Here is a 17,710-nt window from a genome sequence, read left to right as displayed (position 1 = left end):
TTGTATCATAAATCTTTATTGAATGTGACATTGGATCTATAATTGTTTGAGCATCATAAATTTTGATTTAGTAAAAATAAATATAGTAAATGCCATGGGTGGGGGGAACTACTTATATTAATATAAAAAGAGAAATTACTATAAAGAACAGGGTCCACACTAAAGCCTATTACTTAAGTGTACTTTACATAGTAGGACAAAAATATAAAAGAAAATTGCAGTTATACCCCTATGAACTGACGCAACTTAATAGGACCTTCACCTAAGACATAATGTGATAAGACTCAACAGCAGTTAGGTTCCAGTATCCCACCCACAAGCAGAATCATAGGACTGAAACCAGCAGGGTATTCAACACAAGTAATCACTTATCTAGAGTTCAGATCAATCCCAAACTCCTACCAAGCATAGTCAATTACTAGAACTTCAAATCCTCAAAGTTAGGTGCAGATCCACCAACTGGATTCAAAGTTATTGACAGGAATATGAAAATATCAACTGGTTACAGATTTAGAAACATTGCTGTAACTTCACATTAACATAGCAGATTATCATCAAACTAACAACCCATTCTCACATAAAACTCATCTTAATCCAATGGCCAGGAAATATAAACCAGCAGCCTCATGAAAATAGTAACTAAAACACAAAATAAATGCTGATGGTGTTCTTCCAAGCGTAGGCCAGATCAATCTACTACTTCAACGGTAGGAGGGTTAGGGATATCTATTAAAGACTTCAAAACTCAGCACAAAGCTGATGGTCAAATGTTGAATTTACCCTACTGTTGCTGGGCATGAATGACAGAAATAGCAACCGTAGGCTTGTAATAACAACACTTGTAATGGCAGCATGTACTGTAGCATAAAAATTCCTCAAACAATATTAAAACAGAAGCATTCAACATGAAACAGAATTGATATGCGTACCTGTAGTTTCACAACTAGAAAAGAGATTAAGGAAGAAGAAGGCAAAAAAAAAGATAGGACTCAGATATCTCCCCCAAAGCCTCAACCAGTCTGTCCAGCTTCCCACTGGATAGCTTAGTGTCTCTCGCAGTCACCTGTTTCACACAGAAAATTGCTGCAAAGCAACATAGTATTTAGGGTTCAAAAATCGTGGGGCACTATAGCCCCGCTCCTCTTATTAATAACTTTAGTTTTATCACAGAAATAGAAGTCCTCTAGAGACTCCAAAATCAGTGACTATCATAATAGGAACTATCTACTACCAAACATTTAGTAATAAAAATAGAAACAACCAACAAAATAAGATCTCCTAATAATCTCCTATGCAAGGCGTAAAGAGGGTTCCATAATGGGCCTAAACCTGGCCCAAGAGTTGGGCCTGAGCTTGAACCGTAAGTGGACAAAGAGGCTGGCTTGATGGCTAGGCTGCTGCCTTTTCTTCTTGTGCATGTACTGTAATTTGAACCTTGGATCTACATCAAGACACCTTTTCATGTCAAATGGAGTTGTAGGGGGTGACAAACAGTTCAAGAGAGCAGGGGGGAAGCTCAGTGATGGGGACATCAAAGTGTACAGGCGCAAGAAGAAGAAGAAGCAGCCATCTTTGTGGCTGGAAGAATAGAAAGAAGAAGATCTTGTGGGCCCCAAGCTCGATCCAGATTTTAGAAGATCTTAGAAGATTTTAGAAGATCTTGTGGGTCCCAAGATCGATCCAGATTTTTAGAAGATCTTAGAAGATTTTGTAGACCCCACCAAATCTTATTTGATTCTAGTACTTTGCTTTAAATCTAGTGATATTTGATTGTCTTACACAATTAGGAAACTAAGATTTCTTTATATTGATCTATTAGGTAGTTTTTATTTCATGCAATTGAGTTTCTAAGTATCTTTTTATTTTTGGAAGTTTATTCTCTTTAAGTGTAAGGCCATTGGCCATTGTTTATTTTCAATGAATGTTAATTGAAAGAAAAAAAGCCAAGAGCAAATCCCCACCCCTCTCACGGTTCTCTCTCTCTCTCAATCTCGACTTTTCTCACCTTCTCTCTCGCCTCTTTCCTCCCTTACTCTCTCAGCTCTCTCTTCTCTCTGCTTTCTTGTCTCGCCTGCCTCTCCTTCTTTTCAGTCTTATTTCTTTTCTTTTTTTTCTGCTGCTGCGTTATTACTTACTGCTGCACCTGCTGCTGCGTTATTACTGCTACACCTGCTGCCTTACCCGACTGCTGCTGCAACATATTTCTGCCGGTACAAAACTGCTCTGCTGCACCTGCTGCCTCTACATCACTGCTGCTGCTACGTGTTACTGCCGTTACAATACTGCTGCCGCTGCACACTGCTGCCTTTACATCACTGCTGCTACTCTCTCTACAATCGGCTGGATGTATCTTCTTCAACTAAAAGTGAACTACAACCTCTTTATTTTGGAGGACCTTGATCTCTTCTTCTCTCCTCAGATCTGAATAGCAGTATGGTAAAGTATTAAACTAAACCCTCCCCACCTCCCTTAATCCCTATTATATATATTGCAACCCATTGACGTTGAAGCCTGCCTTTGCCCCTTGTTTATGCCTATTTTATCGATTGTTTGCATATCTATTTTGGGTGTCTAGATGGATTTGTGCTGAACCTAATATTCGTATGTCGTTTGTTCCCTTCCCCATGCCCCCACTTGAAACTTGAGTAAGAATTTATGTGTTTTTCCGTCTAGATTAATATTGCTTTTGACTACTTTGTTTATTAGTCTCACTTTATCTTGCATGCTTAATCGTGTTCGTTGAGATTCTTTGGTCTTATTTACCTAAGCCCCTTGAGTTAACCCTACCTAGTTAGTTAATCTTGTAGGAGACCTAGTCACCTAGGAACCCCCCCTACATCACTCAGTTAGCAAAGACCTACTCCTCACAATAAAGAGGTCAAGGGTTCAACTCTCCTTGGGGCTTACCTATTAAAAAAAAAAAACAGTTCAATAGCTGTCTATCAGTTGTATTAATCGTTTCAGTTTCTCATTTTGTTTGTTTTGTTTTGGATTTTAATTTAATGTTGAATCAGCTTTGAGTACATTTTTCTTATATTTGGGGTAAGGACCTTACAGAATATTCCTTCTCTGTTACGCTGTCGATGAGCCAGAAAATAAAAGTTTTCCCCAATCACACAACCCTCCTTACCTAAAAGCAAAGAAAGAAAAAATAACATGGTGGGATGGGCTTCAAAATGAACTTGCTCTGAACTCGAGCTGGATCTGAGTCACTGCCATATATGGACCAACCTTAGATCGACTATGTTGTATGGGGTTATCTTGACGGATGATATGCCCATTTTGAAATATGATATTCACCATTCCATAGATCCTGTTGCAAGGCTTGTGATCCCGTGGGTTCCTCTTTGTTGAATACAAAAATTCATGTCTACTGTGCATTAATCAATATTATATTTTGTGTAGAAAGCCATTAAGTGGGGAAAACAACACATTATGCTTATCTATTCCCCTTATAATGAAATTCATAAATATCCTATTATTTAATCCAAGGTCGTGTACGCAAGTATTATTTTTGTTAGACATGCCTAGAGTTTACTGCCATTTTCAAGAAGAATCCTTCTCTCCAGAACTGTTTGCAGTCAAAATCTGCTACTCATATATCTACATGAATGCAGTAAAGCAAAGGGACCTTTTTTTCTCTATATTACATTAAATGCCTTACTGAGAAGCTGGCTGTTTGTATTCCACACCATTTGAATAGGATTCTCACTGTGGCTTTTGTGGAAAGTGCAGGCATCCTGTGTGTGGAATTTAGTTAAGCTTTTGCTTCGACTACTCTGGCATTTGCTACATCTTGCAATCAGCATATGGTATCTTGGGAAGGGTATAGGTCTTATGCTGCAAAGCTATCTTATTGCAAGCGGGCTATTGAGGAGGTACAGAGTACTCAATCTAAGTAACCTTCGATATCTAGCCATTGTGATAGACAGTGAAGAAGCCCGACACACTTTGAGGGTTGTTGAGCTCTTGAGCTGGTTGTCAGATATAGGTGTCAAGCATGTTTGCCTCTACGATATGGAAGGTAGGGACAAATGTAAGATGTTGTATTGCTTTTATTGGCCATATATATACCTACGCATCAAAAGGTTTTTCCACACATCCATTTAGGAAAGAATCTCCTTAATGGGCACACTTAGTTTTGCCATTTGAAAGAATGATGGGGAAAATCTGACTGTTGGATATCTAGGGAATGGTTTGACTAGCCACATGTCAAAATTAATATGTGCTCTCTCTTGGTAGTCCCGAATTCTCACTTACTTGTTTTGCTACTTACAAACTTGGATTGGTATGAAATTTGGCATGTGAGCGGAAGACCTTGGGTTCTATGTGTCCACAAAATTTCAGCTCCATCTGACCTGCCACAAGGCAGATCTAGTTACCTGTCAACGATAAATGTGTGTGTGTGTGTTTGTTTTGCACATCATTTAATTTTTACTCTCTTTTTTTTCTTAGGAGTTCTGAAGGGCTCAAAGAAGATTATTTTGAAGAAATTGGGTGATGCAAGGCCATTGGAGGTAGTGCTTTCTTGTTCAACATTTCATCCTAGAGCAACTTTTGATTCCAAGGCTCACTTGAACCCTTAGCCAGAAGTTTGGTCATTTGAAGGACTTCACATAATTTATTCCCTTCATAATATATTAACCACGGATAACTAACTTCGTTTCAAATTCATACATTTGTGTTGAATGTTAGTTGGAAAAATCAATTGGTCTTTCATGTCCATTGATTACTTGCCTGGGTCTTTTATTTTTTTACTTTTTATTTTTAATTCTGGTTGTGAATGGGCTTTAAAGACTCTTTGCCTTCCTAACTTTTTGGTTGACAAAGTGACTCTCCTGACAGAGACTAATGTCTTGGCATTTTGGTAGGAGTTACATTAATTGCTGTTATCTTAATTAGTTCTCTCAGTTGTGATAACAAAAGAATTCTTATAAATGGTCTTATTAGGACAAAGTATATAGTTATCCTTTGCTTGTTTCTAGCCCTTAGTCATACTCATTGTGTAGCGTGTGTGCATGCATGCATGCACTACAAAAGGTGGGTTAGCTTCTTTAGGTGAGTAGGCACGCAATTTGTACCATGTAGTGGCTGTGGTGCTGAAACAAGAGGGGGAGGGGGGAGAGAGAGACATAGAAAGAGATGCATACCAGTTTAATGTTTTCTGTCCTGCTATTTTCAGAAGGCACACACACACGCACACACACACACACACACACACACATATATATATATATATATATATTAGTCTATTGTTGTGATATTAAGATGTCCTCTCTAAGTCTGCAATTACCAAAGTTCTCATGAACTTCATGCCTTTTTTACACAGGTAGCTGATGAAAGGAATTTATTTCTAGAAAAAAAGCATATGGTTTTGGAATTTGTTTCCTTCTCTGATGGGAAAGAGGGGGCAGCTAAAGCAGCTAGCTTTCTTTGTTCCAAGTATTTAAAATGTGCTGATGGAGATCAGGAGCCAGTCTTCACAGAACCTGAAATGACCAATGCACTGGGAGCCATTGGTTTGTTTTTCATGTTCCAATATGCTCAATCAGCATACGTATTCCCCATTTTAACGAATGTTTCCTTCTTAAATCTGACATTTTTAGGCATTATTTTCCTTTTGTGTCAGGTTTTGGGGGACCAGAACCTGACCTTCTTCTAGTATATGGGCCTACAAGGTGCCACTTTGGATTCCCTGCATGGAGATTGCGGTACACAGAGATTGAGTGAGTACTGCCTCAATTGTGTGTTCTAATGTTTTTCCCAGTGACTTCACCATGTGATGATGTTCCAAAGAAGCCTCAGTTCTCTGCATGCTGCCCATTATTATACTGTACAGAAATGCTAGCCCTACTACAGCAAGATCACAGTACCTCAGCTGCTCAACACGGTGAGCCTCACCATGTAAAGGAGTGGGATCCACAGTATTGAGTGGCTGAGATGCTGTCATATTGTTGAATTTATCCATTTGAACCATTGCCAGATAAAGCTCCTTCAAAACCTGTAATTCTCAATCTCGTGCTCTATTTTCATGGTTCAAAACTTGTAACTCAATCAAGCAGAATTTATCTCAGTATAAGGAACTTGAGAATTGATTGACTAGTTGAGTTTGGTGAGAGATTCATAAATTTTACTCAATTACTCAATCCGAACCTATTATTCTGGGGCTTTTAAGATATGGTATATAGTAAGGTTGCTTGCTCATGAATTTAGAATCCTAGGAGTCACTGAAATATCATTTTAATATCTAAAATTCCTAATTATCTGTTATAATGCATTCCAGATATCTATTGATATTGTTTGAAAACTTGTTTAAGATTAAATTTACACCCCTACTCAATTTAGCTGATATAATCTTCTTCTCAAAGCAGGTGTGGATAGTTTTTTCAACAGGTTAGTTTGGATCAGGTCTAGATGGGTTTTTCAACAAATTAGGTTTGGGATGGATTTCACAAATGCCTAACCAGGCACTAATGTTCGACCCTAAACTGCCCCACCTGCTATATATGAATGGGCCCTTTCCTTTAACCCCAGACCTTACCCTTAACCCATAGGAGTGGCTGGTTTTGTCTTCCCAGTTTACCCAGTGTAAACAGTGGTCATACCATCATGGATTCATGGGCTGAATGATATAATGGTAACTCAAATTTAATTCTCCTTGATGACTTTTTTTTTTCTTTCTTTTTTTTCTTTTGTAAAAAATCATGTTCAATGTCAGAGATTGTAAATCTCTGTATTTTTCATGAAAATATGCATTCTTGAAATGTTCCCTTCTATTCAATGTGACAATTTTGATTTTGCTTTGTGTGTTACAGACATATGGGACCATTGAAACACATGAAATATGGTGCCATCATAAAATCAATTTGCAAGTTCACAATGGTGCGCCAGAACTATGGTAAGTGTTTATGTTTCTCTCCACCTCTTTGATCAACGGAAAAATGCTGTACATTTTTTTTTTTCTGATGAAATAAAAATGCTTTAATGTTGATTAGAAGACTATCTACATCCTTCCTGTCTCTATATTACACTTCTCCTCTTTGTAGCTATTACCTTCTCTTACAATAATATGAGGATCACTTATTTTGTTCACCTAGATTACATAGAGGGGTTGTTGCTTGGAGAAATGGTCGAAAGCTTGGGTTCTTGTCTTGAGAGCAACCACCTTTGTAAAAAATGCCAAAGGTTGGAACCATTCCCGACCTATCCCTTATAGGACCATGTGGAAGCGGAACTTGCACCGTGTTATGGCCCTTATCTATTTCTAGTTGGGGCCTCCGCAGGAAAGGTATATGGAGGACCTTATCAGCCATCTTTGAAAGTTATGCTCATGAGACTACACTACAAAAAATCCGTTGATTTATAGAATAGTCAAGAAGTAACATATTAATGCTCTAGCCATATAAACCCGGTTTTAAGTTTTAGGGAGAGGGTTCTTTGAGCAAGCGGCATAGAAGAGTGCACCAATGAAGCGCAGTGGAACGGTTTCGTACTGGAGGGCAGTGATGTCATTTCATATGAGAAGGAGAGAGAGGGTGCTAGCATACCCTCCCCTGGTGGCTCAGAGAACCTTTTCCCCTACTTTTATCATCATAAGCTGATTTTACACATCAAAGCTTTATGCTCTTTACCAAACCTTGAGGAAGACTATTCGTTTGTCACATGAACTGGAGGATTTGGCCTTCTTTCAAGTTCAATTTAGGAGGATGAATATTCTTTGAATCAACTATCTAAAATAATAACAAATAACGTCTTTCAACACTTCAACCAACTTAGATGTTTCTTATATTTGTCACGGGTCCAGTCCACACCCCCAAAAAATGCACCTATTTGAAGGGGGGGGGGGTTCCCTCTCTCTGCTTATATGCCCCTAGACCCCCAAAGACTAGCCAATGTGGGAATTGGAGGCATGGGATTTACGAGACCATGACAGCTCCCTTGCTCAATCCCTGGCCTCTCACCAGGGGGACCCACACCCCCATGTAGGATCCACACAGCAGTGGCCCCGAACCCACATACCCAGTGCCTTTGGGTTGGCTAGATACCACTTATCAATGGTCCAGTCCACACCCCAAAAGATGCACCAAAGAGGGTTCCCCTTCACTCATTATAGGCCCCAAGACCCCCCTCCAAGGTCTGGCCAATGTGTGGTTTAGGTGAGTTTCTGAGCGGTTTTGGATTAGGATGGAGAAAATCAGGATGACATACCTTGTAAAACAGTAAATACAAACATGTAGCACTCCTTTTTCTCTTTATTTTTTTATTTTTATTTTATTTTGTTTCATTTAAGGTGATCAATATAACTATGGCACGTGTAACTAAAGTGGATAGGTTGCAGACCCATTATCTGCACTCCTTTCTTCCTATGGCAAAACTTTGTGATAACAAAGAAAAACAGAGGTAGCATGGAAATTAAAAGTAGTGTTGAAAGCAAGCATCGTCCTTGCTATTTATATAAGGTTTATAAAAAGTATGTGTTTTGGGGGTTGTGGAAGACTGCTCACTCCCTGCTAGCAGTTATTTGTAGCTATTCAGGTTGAGCTGTAGCCCAGCAGGACAAAACCTGCTTGATGCTGACTCAATGGAATATCTTCTGGTGTTGGAATTGAAACCCCTCAATTTGATTGTCCTTTGCAACAGTTGCCTAAATTTTATTTTAGTTGCATCAGACTACTTATTTGATTAGCATAAATTTCACAGGTGAGCTTCAATTGAAGAAATATCAATTTATTATATATATATATATATATTGGTTTATGTAATTATGTCATATGTTTATGTGACTTCAGGTTCCTGAGGTGAACACTGATAATGGTGCATTCAAGAAATTCTGTTGGATCAGATGGTAAAAGATAAATAATGGGACAGTGATCAAAGGAAACATCGAAGTATCCCTGGTTGCACCCTTGTGAAGCTAAAGTTTTTCGGGAAATAATGAGGCTAGAAGTGGAACTGGCTCATCTTGCCCATTTTGGTTTGTAACCATTTCCATTTATTAATTTCACGAGGGGAAAACAATTGGTTATCTTTCCCAATGGGTTATTTACTTAAGTGGTGTTTATATGGTCAGCATCCTTTATTGGCATCTGCCCTAGCACTTTATTCTTAAATAATATAATGAATTTTCTGTTATATATCATTTCTTACTTGCATCTTAACAAGCATCGACTGACTTTGGGTTTTATGTCATTTGGGAAAAGAAATTATATAATTTTCAGAAAATACTTTATTCAAAACCATATAAAATTCTTTCAAAGATTTGAACACTAGCATCAGATTCTCACTTTTGATGTGATGTTTGAAAATGTTTCTGGCCTAATGCATCGAGGTGGAGATTCACTCCAGTCGTTCATCAGAACCTACATTATGGCCTTCCTTGCCCCCATTTGGTGCTGTTATATTAATCTAGGATGGAGCTTTTGATCCTGAATCCTGATACATGAGCATTGGAGGAATTGGTTGTGCTTTTAATGAATCTTCTGTTTGAAATGATTGAATGTGATCAAAGTAGAAATCTGTGGATGATGATCAGTTGGTGCAGTGACTGGAGGCTGAACACTTTTGGTGATTGACCATGGGAGTTCTTTCCTCATTGCTTGATATTAAAACTCTTATTTCAACTTTTTGTGTGGTATGTATCAAGTCTATCCCATGACACTAACATGCTAGCTCTCAATCTAGTTTGGTAGCAAAAGTAGCAGCTCGGACCTTAATCCAGTTGATGGATTCTTTGCGATCTTGTTTTTGAAATGAAACTTCAAGAATGGCTTTTGAACCAATGATTCTGGTACTGAATCCAAAGTTCTTCTTTTATGGGATTTTCTTCTTCTGATGTTGTACCATAGTTGGTACGAATGTTTCAATCGAAAAGTCATAATTTGGCGTATAAATCCAAAAAAATCACATTATACTCGTATTTTATGAGTACCCTGTATTATATGTGTTTTAAACTCGTATAATATGTTTTATTCTTATTAATATGTTTAGTTTGGGAACCAAAAAAAAAAACCTTAACCCCAAAAGTCAAAACGATACTTCTCATTTTTCATAGGTTTATCAATTATGAGAAAAAATGTGGATGACATGCGTCTCCCTTTTTATTTTATTAATTCCATCCCCTCTTTTCATATTGTCTCTCACTCTCTCCTTTATTACCTATCATTTATTTAATATCCAAAATCTATTAATCAAGAACCTTATATGTCCACCCTTATGTTCCTATCCATTGACCTATTAAGTCTACTTAATTATAATTTTGTCATCCAATTTAAAATTTACTTAATTATGAATGTACGTTGTTATTACGATTGAATTATTAATATCTAATGGACTATACCGATCTGATTGTTTTAATACGGATCCACATCAGTAGGGGTTGTTATGATTTTCTTGTTTGATAAGATAATATAATGATGTATTTTAATTTGTTAAATGTTATCCACATGCCATTATATTATTATTATTATTATTTTGACAAATATATGCTATTATTTACTATGATAGAAAGTGGTTGATGAATCACGTATCAACATTGGCTATGATAGACATGATTAAACTTAAGAAAAGCTAGATTGGATTTAGGTGTTCATGAGAGTATGGAATATTAGAATTTAGTTGTAAATAACCAGTTTTAGTTCAATCTTGATACCAAAACAAACCCGTATTTTTGTTCTTAAATTTTTACATAGCAATAGTATTAAATATGTATTAAACATATGCATGAATTTCTGAAAAATATTATTTATGTATAACTTGTTTAAAAGTAAGGGAATAAAGGGAATGGGAGGCAAGGTCTACAGGGAGCATTATTCTAAAAATTAAAATTGCTTTCATTGAGAGTTGAACTCAAGACCTCCCGCTTACTAAACGGGTGCTCTAACCAACTGAGCTATGAAAGCTGATGTTAACACTAAAAAATAAAGTAATATAGATTATATATTTAGATCAATTTCCTTAATTCTTCTTTGTGCAGATCACTGTTCATACACATAACCGCCCATAAACCCAACAGCGAATTCATTTTCTGGTCTCTGTTGCCAACAAGTGGAAACCTTACTGCTATGGGTGGGAGCCCCTTTGGGTGATGCCCATGTGTTGGGGTGCATGCGAGGTGCTCCAGCCGTCATGCATATTGGGCGCCTATAGGGTGGAGAGGATCTGGGTCTGTACTTTAATCAACCTTTTTTTTTTCCTTTTCATGAAAGCAACGTACACTAATTAAGAAAGAAACAAGATCTCACAATCCAGATAAACATTTAAAAAAAAACCCTGACTACTGATCCTAGTGGATAAATGAGCTAGTCTATGAGCAGGTTGAACCATGTTCCTATGTAAGTGATAAGTAATAGAGTAGTCTATAGAACACAAACTGGTATTAATATAAAAAGTAGAGGAAACATCAGCCAAAGCCAGGTTTAAAACGTTCCATCGTAGATCATCCAACGTTCAGAGCAATACTCCAGATGCAACTCCTTGCACAATGTGATGGCAGCTCCAATCGCTCTAATCTCAGCCTCAAATGCCAAAGACGTCTTCTGGGATCCAATGTACGCTTGCTGATTACCTGGCCCTTTGTTCAGTAACACAGCACACAACCAGCAGTCCAGTTTCGCGATAGCAACTAATCCCACATCAGATGTGAGTGTTCAATGTGAACTTTTAAGGATACCTAAGCACAAAATTAGAAAGAAAAGAGAGCTAGTGATCATGGAGGACCTTGTGGAGGATGGGAATGTCAGGTTGCTTGCCTCCCTGCACCATTATTATATAATAGCAGGATGTAGGAAGGGTCCCAAGCAACTTTGCTCATTATCAACTTGTTCCATGTTTGTTAAATGGAATAGGCTAGCAAAGTTCCTTTATCGATCAGAAGGTTCTTTCAGAAACTAAGCAAAGATGGTGAATGCGAAATTGTACTGATCAAGTCCTGCACGAATTGCAGACAATATGCTCACTTCTGATTCTAATTTTGGAAGAGAGATAGAGCCAAAGACACCAAGCTTGATGGGGGTGGATCATGCACTCAACTTTGGCTATGGGTAGTTCCATCCCAACAACAATAGGGAGAATTTTATTGAAGGGAAAAGGTTGCCCCCTGCAGCTCAACTAGGAGACATCGACGCCTGGCCATTTATGCCTTGTGAAATCTGTCATTTGTTCATTTTGACCATTGGAATGTAAAAAACCAATAAATAGGCCACATACCAAATTTGAAAGCCTATATCAATTTTTGATTCACCATATATAAGGCTTTTCACAGTGTCTTTATCCACAGATTAATTTTCAAAACTTTTGTCATTTGAAAGGGAATAGTTTCAATCTACCAGGTCTCAGACACAACTCAGCAGTGAATTATGACACATAAAATGTCCAGACTTTGGGCCTCCATCATCTAGACTTCAGAATTCAGCTGCTACCAGGAAAACAAAATCCAGTTAGTTTAATCAAGAATCAGGATTCAAGAGTAATGCAAGCAACTGATGCATTTTGGTTCCATCCAAATCCGCAATTCAAAAAACCAAGAAATTTAGCCACCTGTGTATCAAAGATTTTAAACCTTGTTCACCAAAAAATAATAATAAAACCTTCCAAAGAAATGGTTGATACTGTTATTGGACATTATACAAAAAATCTTACAAGGGTTCCTGAATGTGAGAAAACAAATTGCAACCGATAAAAAAAGATGATGTGAGTGACCGGACATCACATCTCAACTACATGATCTACGACCACCCTGTAGAGCGAACACCTCTTCTGAGGGAAATCCTGGCTGGTTCTGAAGTTTCAAAGGAGGCTACTTGGTTGGTGCCTTCTTAGGGCTCGTTAGAATCCTGTTCCTAAGAAATACTGTGGTTCATGCCTCCGTCCGAAGGGGCTATAGGACAGTCCCAGGCAAGCATTAGAAGTTAGTGCTTTGACTTCATAAGCTTCTACGTAACTGCTTCTCATCTGCCAAACAATTAAACATTTTCCTCACTAAAAGCCTCCAATCCTTGTTATGAGAGCAGACGCTCTAAAACTGTTTTACTAGATAAGCCCTCAGCTTTGAAGAACAAATTGAACACTCATCTGCAGGCGGCCCCAAACATGATAAAAATCCCTATTAGATACTCAGAGCCTTGAGGCTATTGTCTCTCAGTATCTCCACCCCGGTCTGCTTTCTCACTGCCCTTTTGACTCCCAGTCCCTTGGGGTTCTGGAAAACCTGGCATTATCTGAGGTTTCTGCACAAACTGAGCATAAAGAGGTGGCCTTGTCACAGGAGGAGAATGAAACTGCCATGTACTTGAGCTCCCACCTGAGGCTTGGGGACTGCAAAATGGGCTTGGCCTTTGAGAACTTATACCAGCCTTAGCATCTCTATCAACCTTCTCCTCAAGGTCTGAAGTGCTAAGCTGAGCCTCATTGATGTCAATACCTCGACCAGAAATCTGATTCCTCTCACCTGTTGGCCGAGAACCAGGTGTACCAAGTGGAATCTGGGGCTGCCAAATGTTTGTCGCAATATTCAACACCCGTTCTGTGTTCCCCACTCCATATGGTGCTGAACTAGGATGGGGTACTCGAGAACTGCCTTTACTTTCAGTCTCTTCTTTGCTTCTAGCTTGATGATCTGTCTCTGAAAACTCAGATGACTTATTAGGTATGGTAATATCAGCTTGCTTATCTTTGTCCAACAAGGCAGCAACATCAGCTAGGTCTGTTCTAGGAGCTGATGACCGGCCTGAGGTGATTGAAGTTGTAGGAAATGCTTTCTCTGGGGGGACAGCAGGAGTGTAGTTAGATGGAAGAAGATCATCCCAGTTTTCTAGCAGCTCCTTGTAGACTTTCCTCAGAGTGACCTCAGTGAGACCTGTCACTTTGCAGATCTCTGCCTGGGTCTTGCGTTTGTCTTCTAACTGGCATGCCAGATAGATTGCAGCTGCAGAGATGCTAATTGGATTGCGGCGGGTGCAGAAGCATTTGTTGATCACCACCTCACCAATGTGAGTAGCCAGTTCCTGAGAAAGTTAGAGATTGAAGCTTCATTGTGAGTTTAAAAACTTCAAATAGTCCATTAACAAAGCAAATAAAGAGCAAAGGTTGAAAATTCCAGCGATGGGCTACTGACTTAAAACCTCCCAAGATGAGATTTTGTAGCCAGGGAGAGTTGAGCCCTCTTGCAAGTTATCCAACCTTAATGAAGATTGAAGGAAGTTTTCTGAATCATAATCTTCTTTCCCTGGTAAATACCTGGGCTGACTTGTTGAGTTGGAGGAGAGTGCAAAACCTTGGCATGTGCACAGATATAGAGTTGCTGTTAATGGGCTGACTAAGTTGCAGAGCTTCTCCCAATATCTTGATATATTTACCAATCTCCTTTTGGGGAACATTGGAGGCGATTGAGATTTCCTGTTTTGTCAAACAGAAAACAGAGTTGGATACGTTCCAGAACAGATATTAGTACAGGGAGGGAGGTTTGTTCTGTACTATATATGAAAAAAACAACTAGTTCAGCTACTTCAAGAGCTAGAATCCACTACCAAGCATTTCCATATGGCACAATGCGAATGATATTACCCTTCCCCACACTTTAAGTTGGTTCATTTGGAATTAAAGAAACCTAAACTAACTCCTAGGTTTCCCTAGAGTTGCTCCAATCCCTAATATGAGGGAAGGCAAAGATATACATCGAGGAAAGGTGGTCTGAGAAGCACTATGCTCTGATCTATCAATAAATACAACGAATTACCATAAACATGAGGAGAACTGATTAAGAAACTTCCAGAGATTTGAATGGAAGCTTGGAACTAGAAAAGGAACAACAGAAAAGGACACTAAAAGATAACTAAATTTAGTCGTAAGAATATTCCACCATTTCCATCATTAAGTCACTGACAACTGGCTCAATACGAAGAACAACTGAGCTTATTGTTTCCAGGAAGGAACTATATGCTTTCCCTACTTTATTAATTCATCCATAAATTATTACATCCACCAAAATAGACATTATATAAAAATTCTCCTTACAGATTCTGGAGAACTAAGAGACAATGCAAACTTAGGGGACAGACATAAGAACCTAGATACAATATTATAAGAACAAGAATAAATTTAGAAAGGAATAACCGGAGCAGAAATCTCCATAAGATGACAGATCCAGGTACACCATCTCCCAACCAAACAAATATTAGTTACCAGTTCACTATACCAACTCCCAAAACCCCCTCTTTCCACTCCCCCAATAAGATACGAAATGCCTAGAATGCTGATAGTTAATTAAACTACCAAATCTTTGTAGACCCAATTCTTCCTCCCTTTCTTACGGAACAGGATTCTGATGAGGTTTTTTTTTTTAATTCTTCATTCCTGATCACCAAATCACAAACCTTCAGCGACCCATTTCATACTAAACGAATCCAAGCCAACCCAATTAAGCAAAACAAGAATAAAACAAAAGGAGCCCAATTTTCAACAAAACCCTCTACCCCGGGGTGTTTTGGGGCGGGTGCGCCATCACCGCATAGACAGGCACACTCACACGTTCAGGGGATTACAACCTATTAACACCAACAGAGAACAAACAGGAAGCCCGAAAGAGAAATACCTGGAGTGTCCTAGGCTCCTGAGCCTCCCTGATAGCCTGAACAAGAGCAGCAGTAGCAAGTGCTTCCACACTGCGATTCCTCAAACAAGTAGCAGAAGAACAGTCCCGGAAGAGTTGAAAGGCGTGATCAGAGATATCGTAATCAAGACCCAATATGGAAGACACGTCGATGATCTGAAGATAAGCACGAAGGTTGTCGACAACGACAACGCCACCCGTTCCGGAGGAGCTCGTAGACGAAGAGGATGACGAAGAAGAAGAGTCAAGGGCTCGCTCTAGTTCAGCAAGATGGCCGGCAAAGGAGAGGGAAGAGCGAGCAAATAGAGGGCTGGACTCGAGAGACCATGTGGAGAAAGCAGTGATGAAGCCAGTGGGCTGGAAAGGGTCTTCGTCGTCGCCGTTTGTGTCGCCCACGGCAGCAGGAGAAGGGAGAGAAGAGAGGTCAGAAGTGACAAGGCAGAGAGGGGAGTCTTGAGCACGCAGGAGGAAGAGATCATGGGTCTGTGTCTGTCGCTCCACTACCACTCGCCCGCAAGAGCAGCACTCCGTCACCGACCGTCCCAACGCGGTGGTTGTGCAGCGACCTTGGGCCCCCGAGCAGTAGGGGCACCGCATATCTCAAAGTCGTCCTTCTTCCTATCCTTCCCACGCTTACTATTTGGTGGCTTTTCACGGACTCTTATTACTCCTATTTACTTCTCAAGTCAAATAGTGTGCATTCACTGAATTGTCGCTATCCCACTGAATAGTTGGATGAATAAAGAGTACTTGAGTATTAAGAAATCAAATTTCAACAATCACAAGTTTTTCAATCATATGTGTGTTATGTATTGGTCATCAAGTTTCAATCATATGGGTCATGATGTATTCCTCGTATTCATTAGTCATCATGTATTAGGGTTTTTAGCATAATGGTCACCACCTTGGTAAATATGCTAGAAAACTTAAAATAGGCCTATAGAGACAATGGACGAGCGATGCCTGATCTACGATCAAAGAAGCAACAGGTGATGTAGCAAACAATCACCATGTATTCCTTCTATATTAAGTTCCGTGTATTAGGGTTTTGATAGCTTGATCACCATCCCCTTCTAAATAGGTAAAAAACCTTGACATTTGGTTGGACAAGTTTTTAGGAATTTAATGTTCTAATTAAATTTGTGATTACTTTTCAATCAATTTTCAAAGCTTATATGATAATGATTAGGTTAATCTTCTACTTCGTGACTAAAAGAATTGCATGCACAGAAATGACAACATATTCCAATCAAAAGTTAAGAAAATAACTTTTGAAACCGACTTTTTCCTTAACCCACAGTAAGGGTAGTCCCTTTGGCCGTAGGGCTTCAAATGTGGGTGGTAATGTATTTGGAAGAATATACTAAGACCCTGTAAAGATTTGTGAATCTTAAGATGTTGTGGTGAACTTTCCTCACGGTGGAAAAAATCTTTCTCCTAACTTCGAGTCTCATCCCTCTCATTTTATGGGTTTTCTATGCTTACATAGGGCAGTTTTCATTGTTCATTCTTAATATTATTTTCATTTTCCATTAAAATATGCGTATACAGCTTTGGCCTTTGAGAGTACCCAAATGAACTTTGTTTTGAGCTCTTCTTTTCTTGTTTCTTTTACAACAAAAATTAGGTATGCCAGTAAATCTCTTGCTCAGTTGCTCTGATTAAACTGGGGGTAAGAACTCTTTACGAATGTACTTTAAAGCTTCATCTTTTTTATAATCTCTTGTCCACCACACTAACTGAAGATGAATCCCATTTGCTGGCAAGGGGCTGCTTTGTTTAATATTCTTAAAGTTTTGTGGATACATATCCTTTGCCATTAATCATTTAAACCTGGTCTTGAAACAGATCTGTATAATTCTTAATAAAAATTGTTGCCTCCTCTCCCCCCTCACAAAATAGAAAAGAAAAAAGGGGGGGGGGGGTGAGTGAGAAACTTGGATCATCTGTCCTGCCCCTCTTTATGCACCTCTTTGATGACAAAAAAATGCAACTCCAGGATTTAATGGAACTAAAATAGAAGTCCAGCCAGGGGAACTATTGATGGACTTTGCTTCAAACCTATATGAATATATATTAAAATGCAAAGACACTGACCGAATGGAT

The 17,710-nt window shown here is 38.9% G+C and overlaps 2 protein-coding genes and 1 non-coding gene across 11 annotated transcripts in view; 1 reads left to right on the top strand and 2 right to left on the bottom strand.

Moving 5' to 3' along the window:
* Nucleotides 1-9,132, top strand: part of LOC122070793 (dehydrodolichyl diphosphate synthase complex subunit NUS1-like) — a 13,510-nt gene extending 4,378 nt beyond the window's left edge. For 8 of the 9 annotated variants that reach the window (XM_042635005.1, XM_042635013.1, XM_042635010.1 and 5 more), the window contains 6 exons: nt 3,736-4,024; nt 4,456-4,517; nt 5,330-5,519; nt 5,630-5,726; nt 6,816-6,898; nt 8,790-9,132. In XM_042635005.1, coding sequence (XP_042490939.1) covers nt 3,736-4,024; nt 4,456-4,517; nt 5,330-5,519; nt 5,630-5,726; nt 6,816-6,898; nt 8,790-8,797 — 729 coding nt within the window. In that variant the 3' untranslated portion in view covers nt 8,798-9,132. Of the gene's footprint in view, nt 1-2,276; nt 2,437-3,735; nt 4,025-4,455; nt 4,518-5,329; nt 5,520-5,629; nt 5,727-6,815; nt 6,899-8,789 lie in introns of those variants that run through there. The other variant, XM_042635011.1, reaches the window with a different exon arrangement.
* Nucleotides 9,133-10,824: 1,692 nt separating this feature from the next.
* On the bottom strand, nt 10,825-10,898 carry TRNAT-AGU. Its single transcript has one exon. It is a non-coding gene; the product is annotated as a tRNA-Thr (tRNA).
* Nucleotides 10,899-12,539: 1,641 nt separating this feature from the next.
* LOC122070798 (plant-specific TFIIB-related protein 1) lies at nt 12,540-16,296 on the bottom strand. Its single transcript, XM_042635025.1, has 3 exons — nt 15,587-16,296; nt 14,233-14,391; nt 12,540-14,000 (listed from the first exon to the last, which is right to left on the bottom strand). The coding sequence occupies exons 1-3, from the start codon at nt 16,199-16,201 to the stop codon at nt 13,125-13,127; spliced, it is 1,650 nt and encodes a 549-aa protein (XP_042490959.1). The 5' UTR covers nt 16,202-16,296; the 3' UTR covers nt 12,540-13,124.
* Between the last annotated feature and the right edge of the window lie 1,414 nt (nt 16,297-17,710).

Source organism: Macadamia integrifolia, unplaced genomic scaffold (genome assembly GCF_013358625.1).
Source record: "Macadamia integrifolia cultivar HAES 741 unplaced genomic scaffold, SCU_Mint_v3 scaffold_110A, whole genome shotgun sequence".
Taxonomy (NCBI): Eukaryota; Viridiplantae; Streptophyta; class Magnoliopsida; order Proteales; family Proteaceae; genus Macadamia; species Macadamia integrifolia.
This window is presented reverse-complemented; position numbering and strand designations above follow the sequence as displayed.

What these genes read in the sequence shown, in the direction of transcription:
- LOC122070798 (XM_042635025.1), bottom strand. Translation starts at nt 16,201, where the DNA reads ATGCGGTGCCCCTACTGCTCGGGGGCCCAAGGTCGCTGCACAACCACC. An exon ending in AGGAGCCTAGGACACTCCAG is followed by an intron (nt 14,392 to 15,586) that starts GTATTTCTCTTT and finishes TTGACAAAACAG; the next exon opens with GAAATCTCAATCGCCTCCAA. An exon ending in AACTCAACAAGTCAGCCCAG is followed by an intron (nt 14,001 to 14,232) that starts GTATTTACCAGG and finishes TAACTTTCTCAG; the next exon opens with GAACTGGCTACTCACATTGG.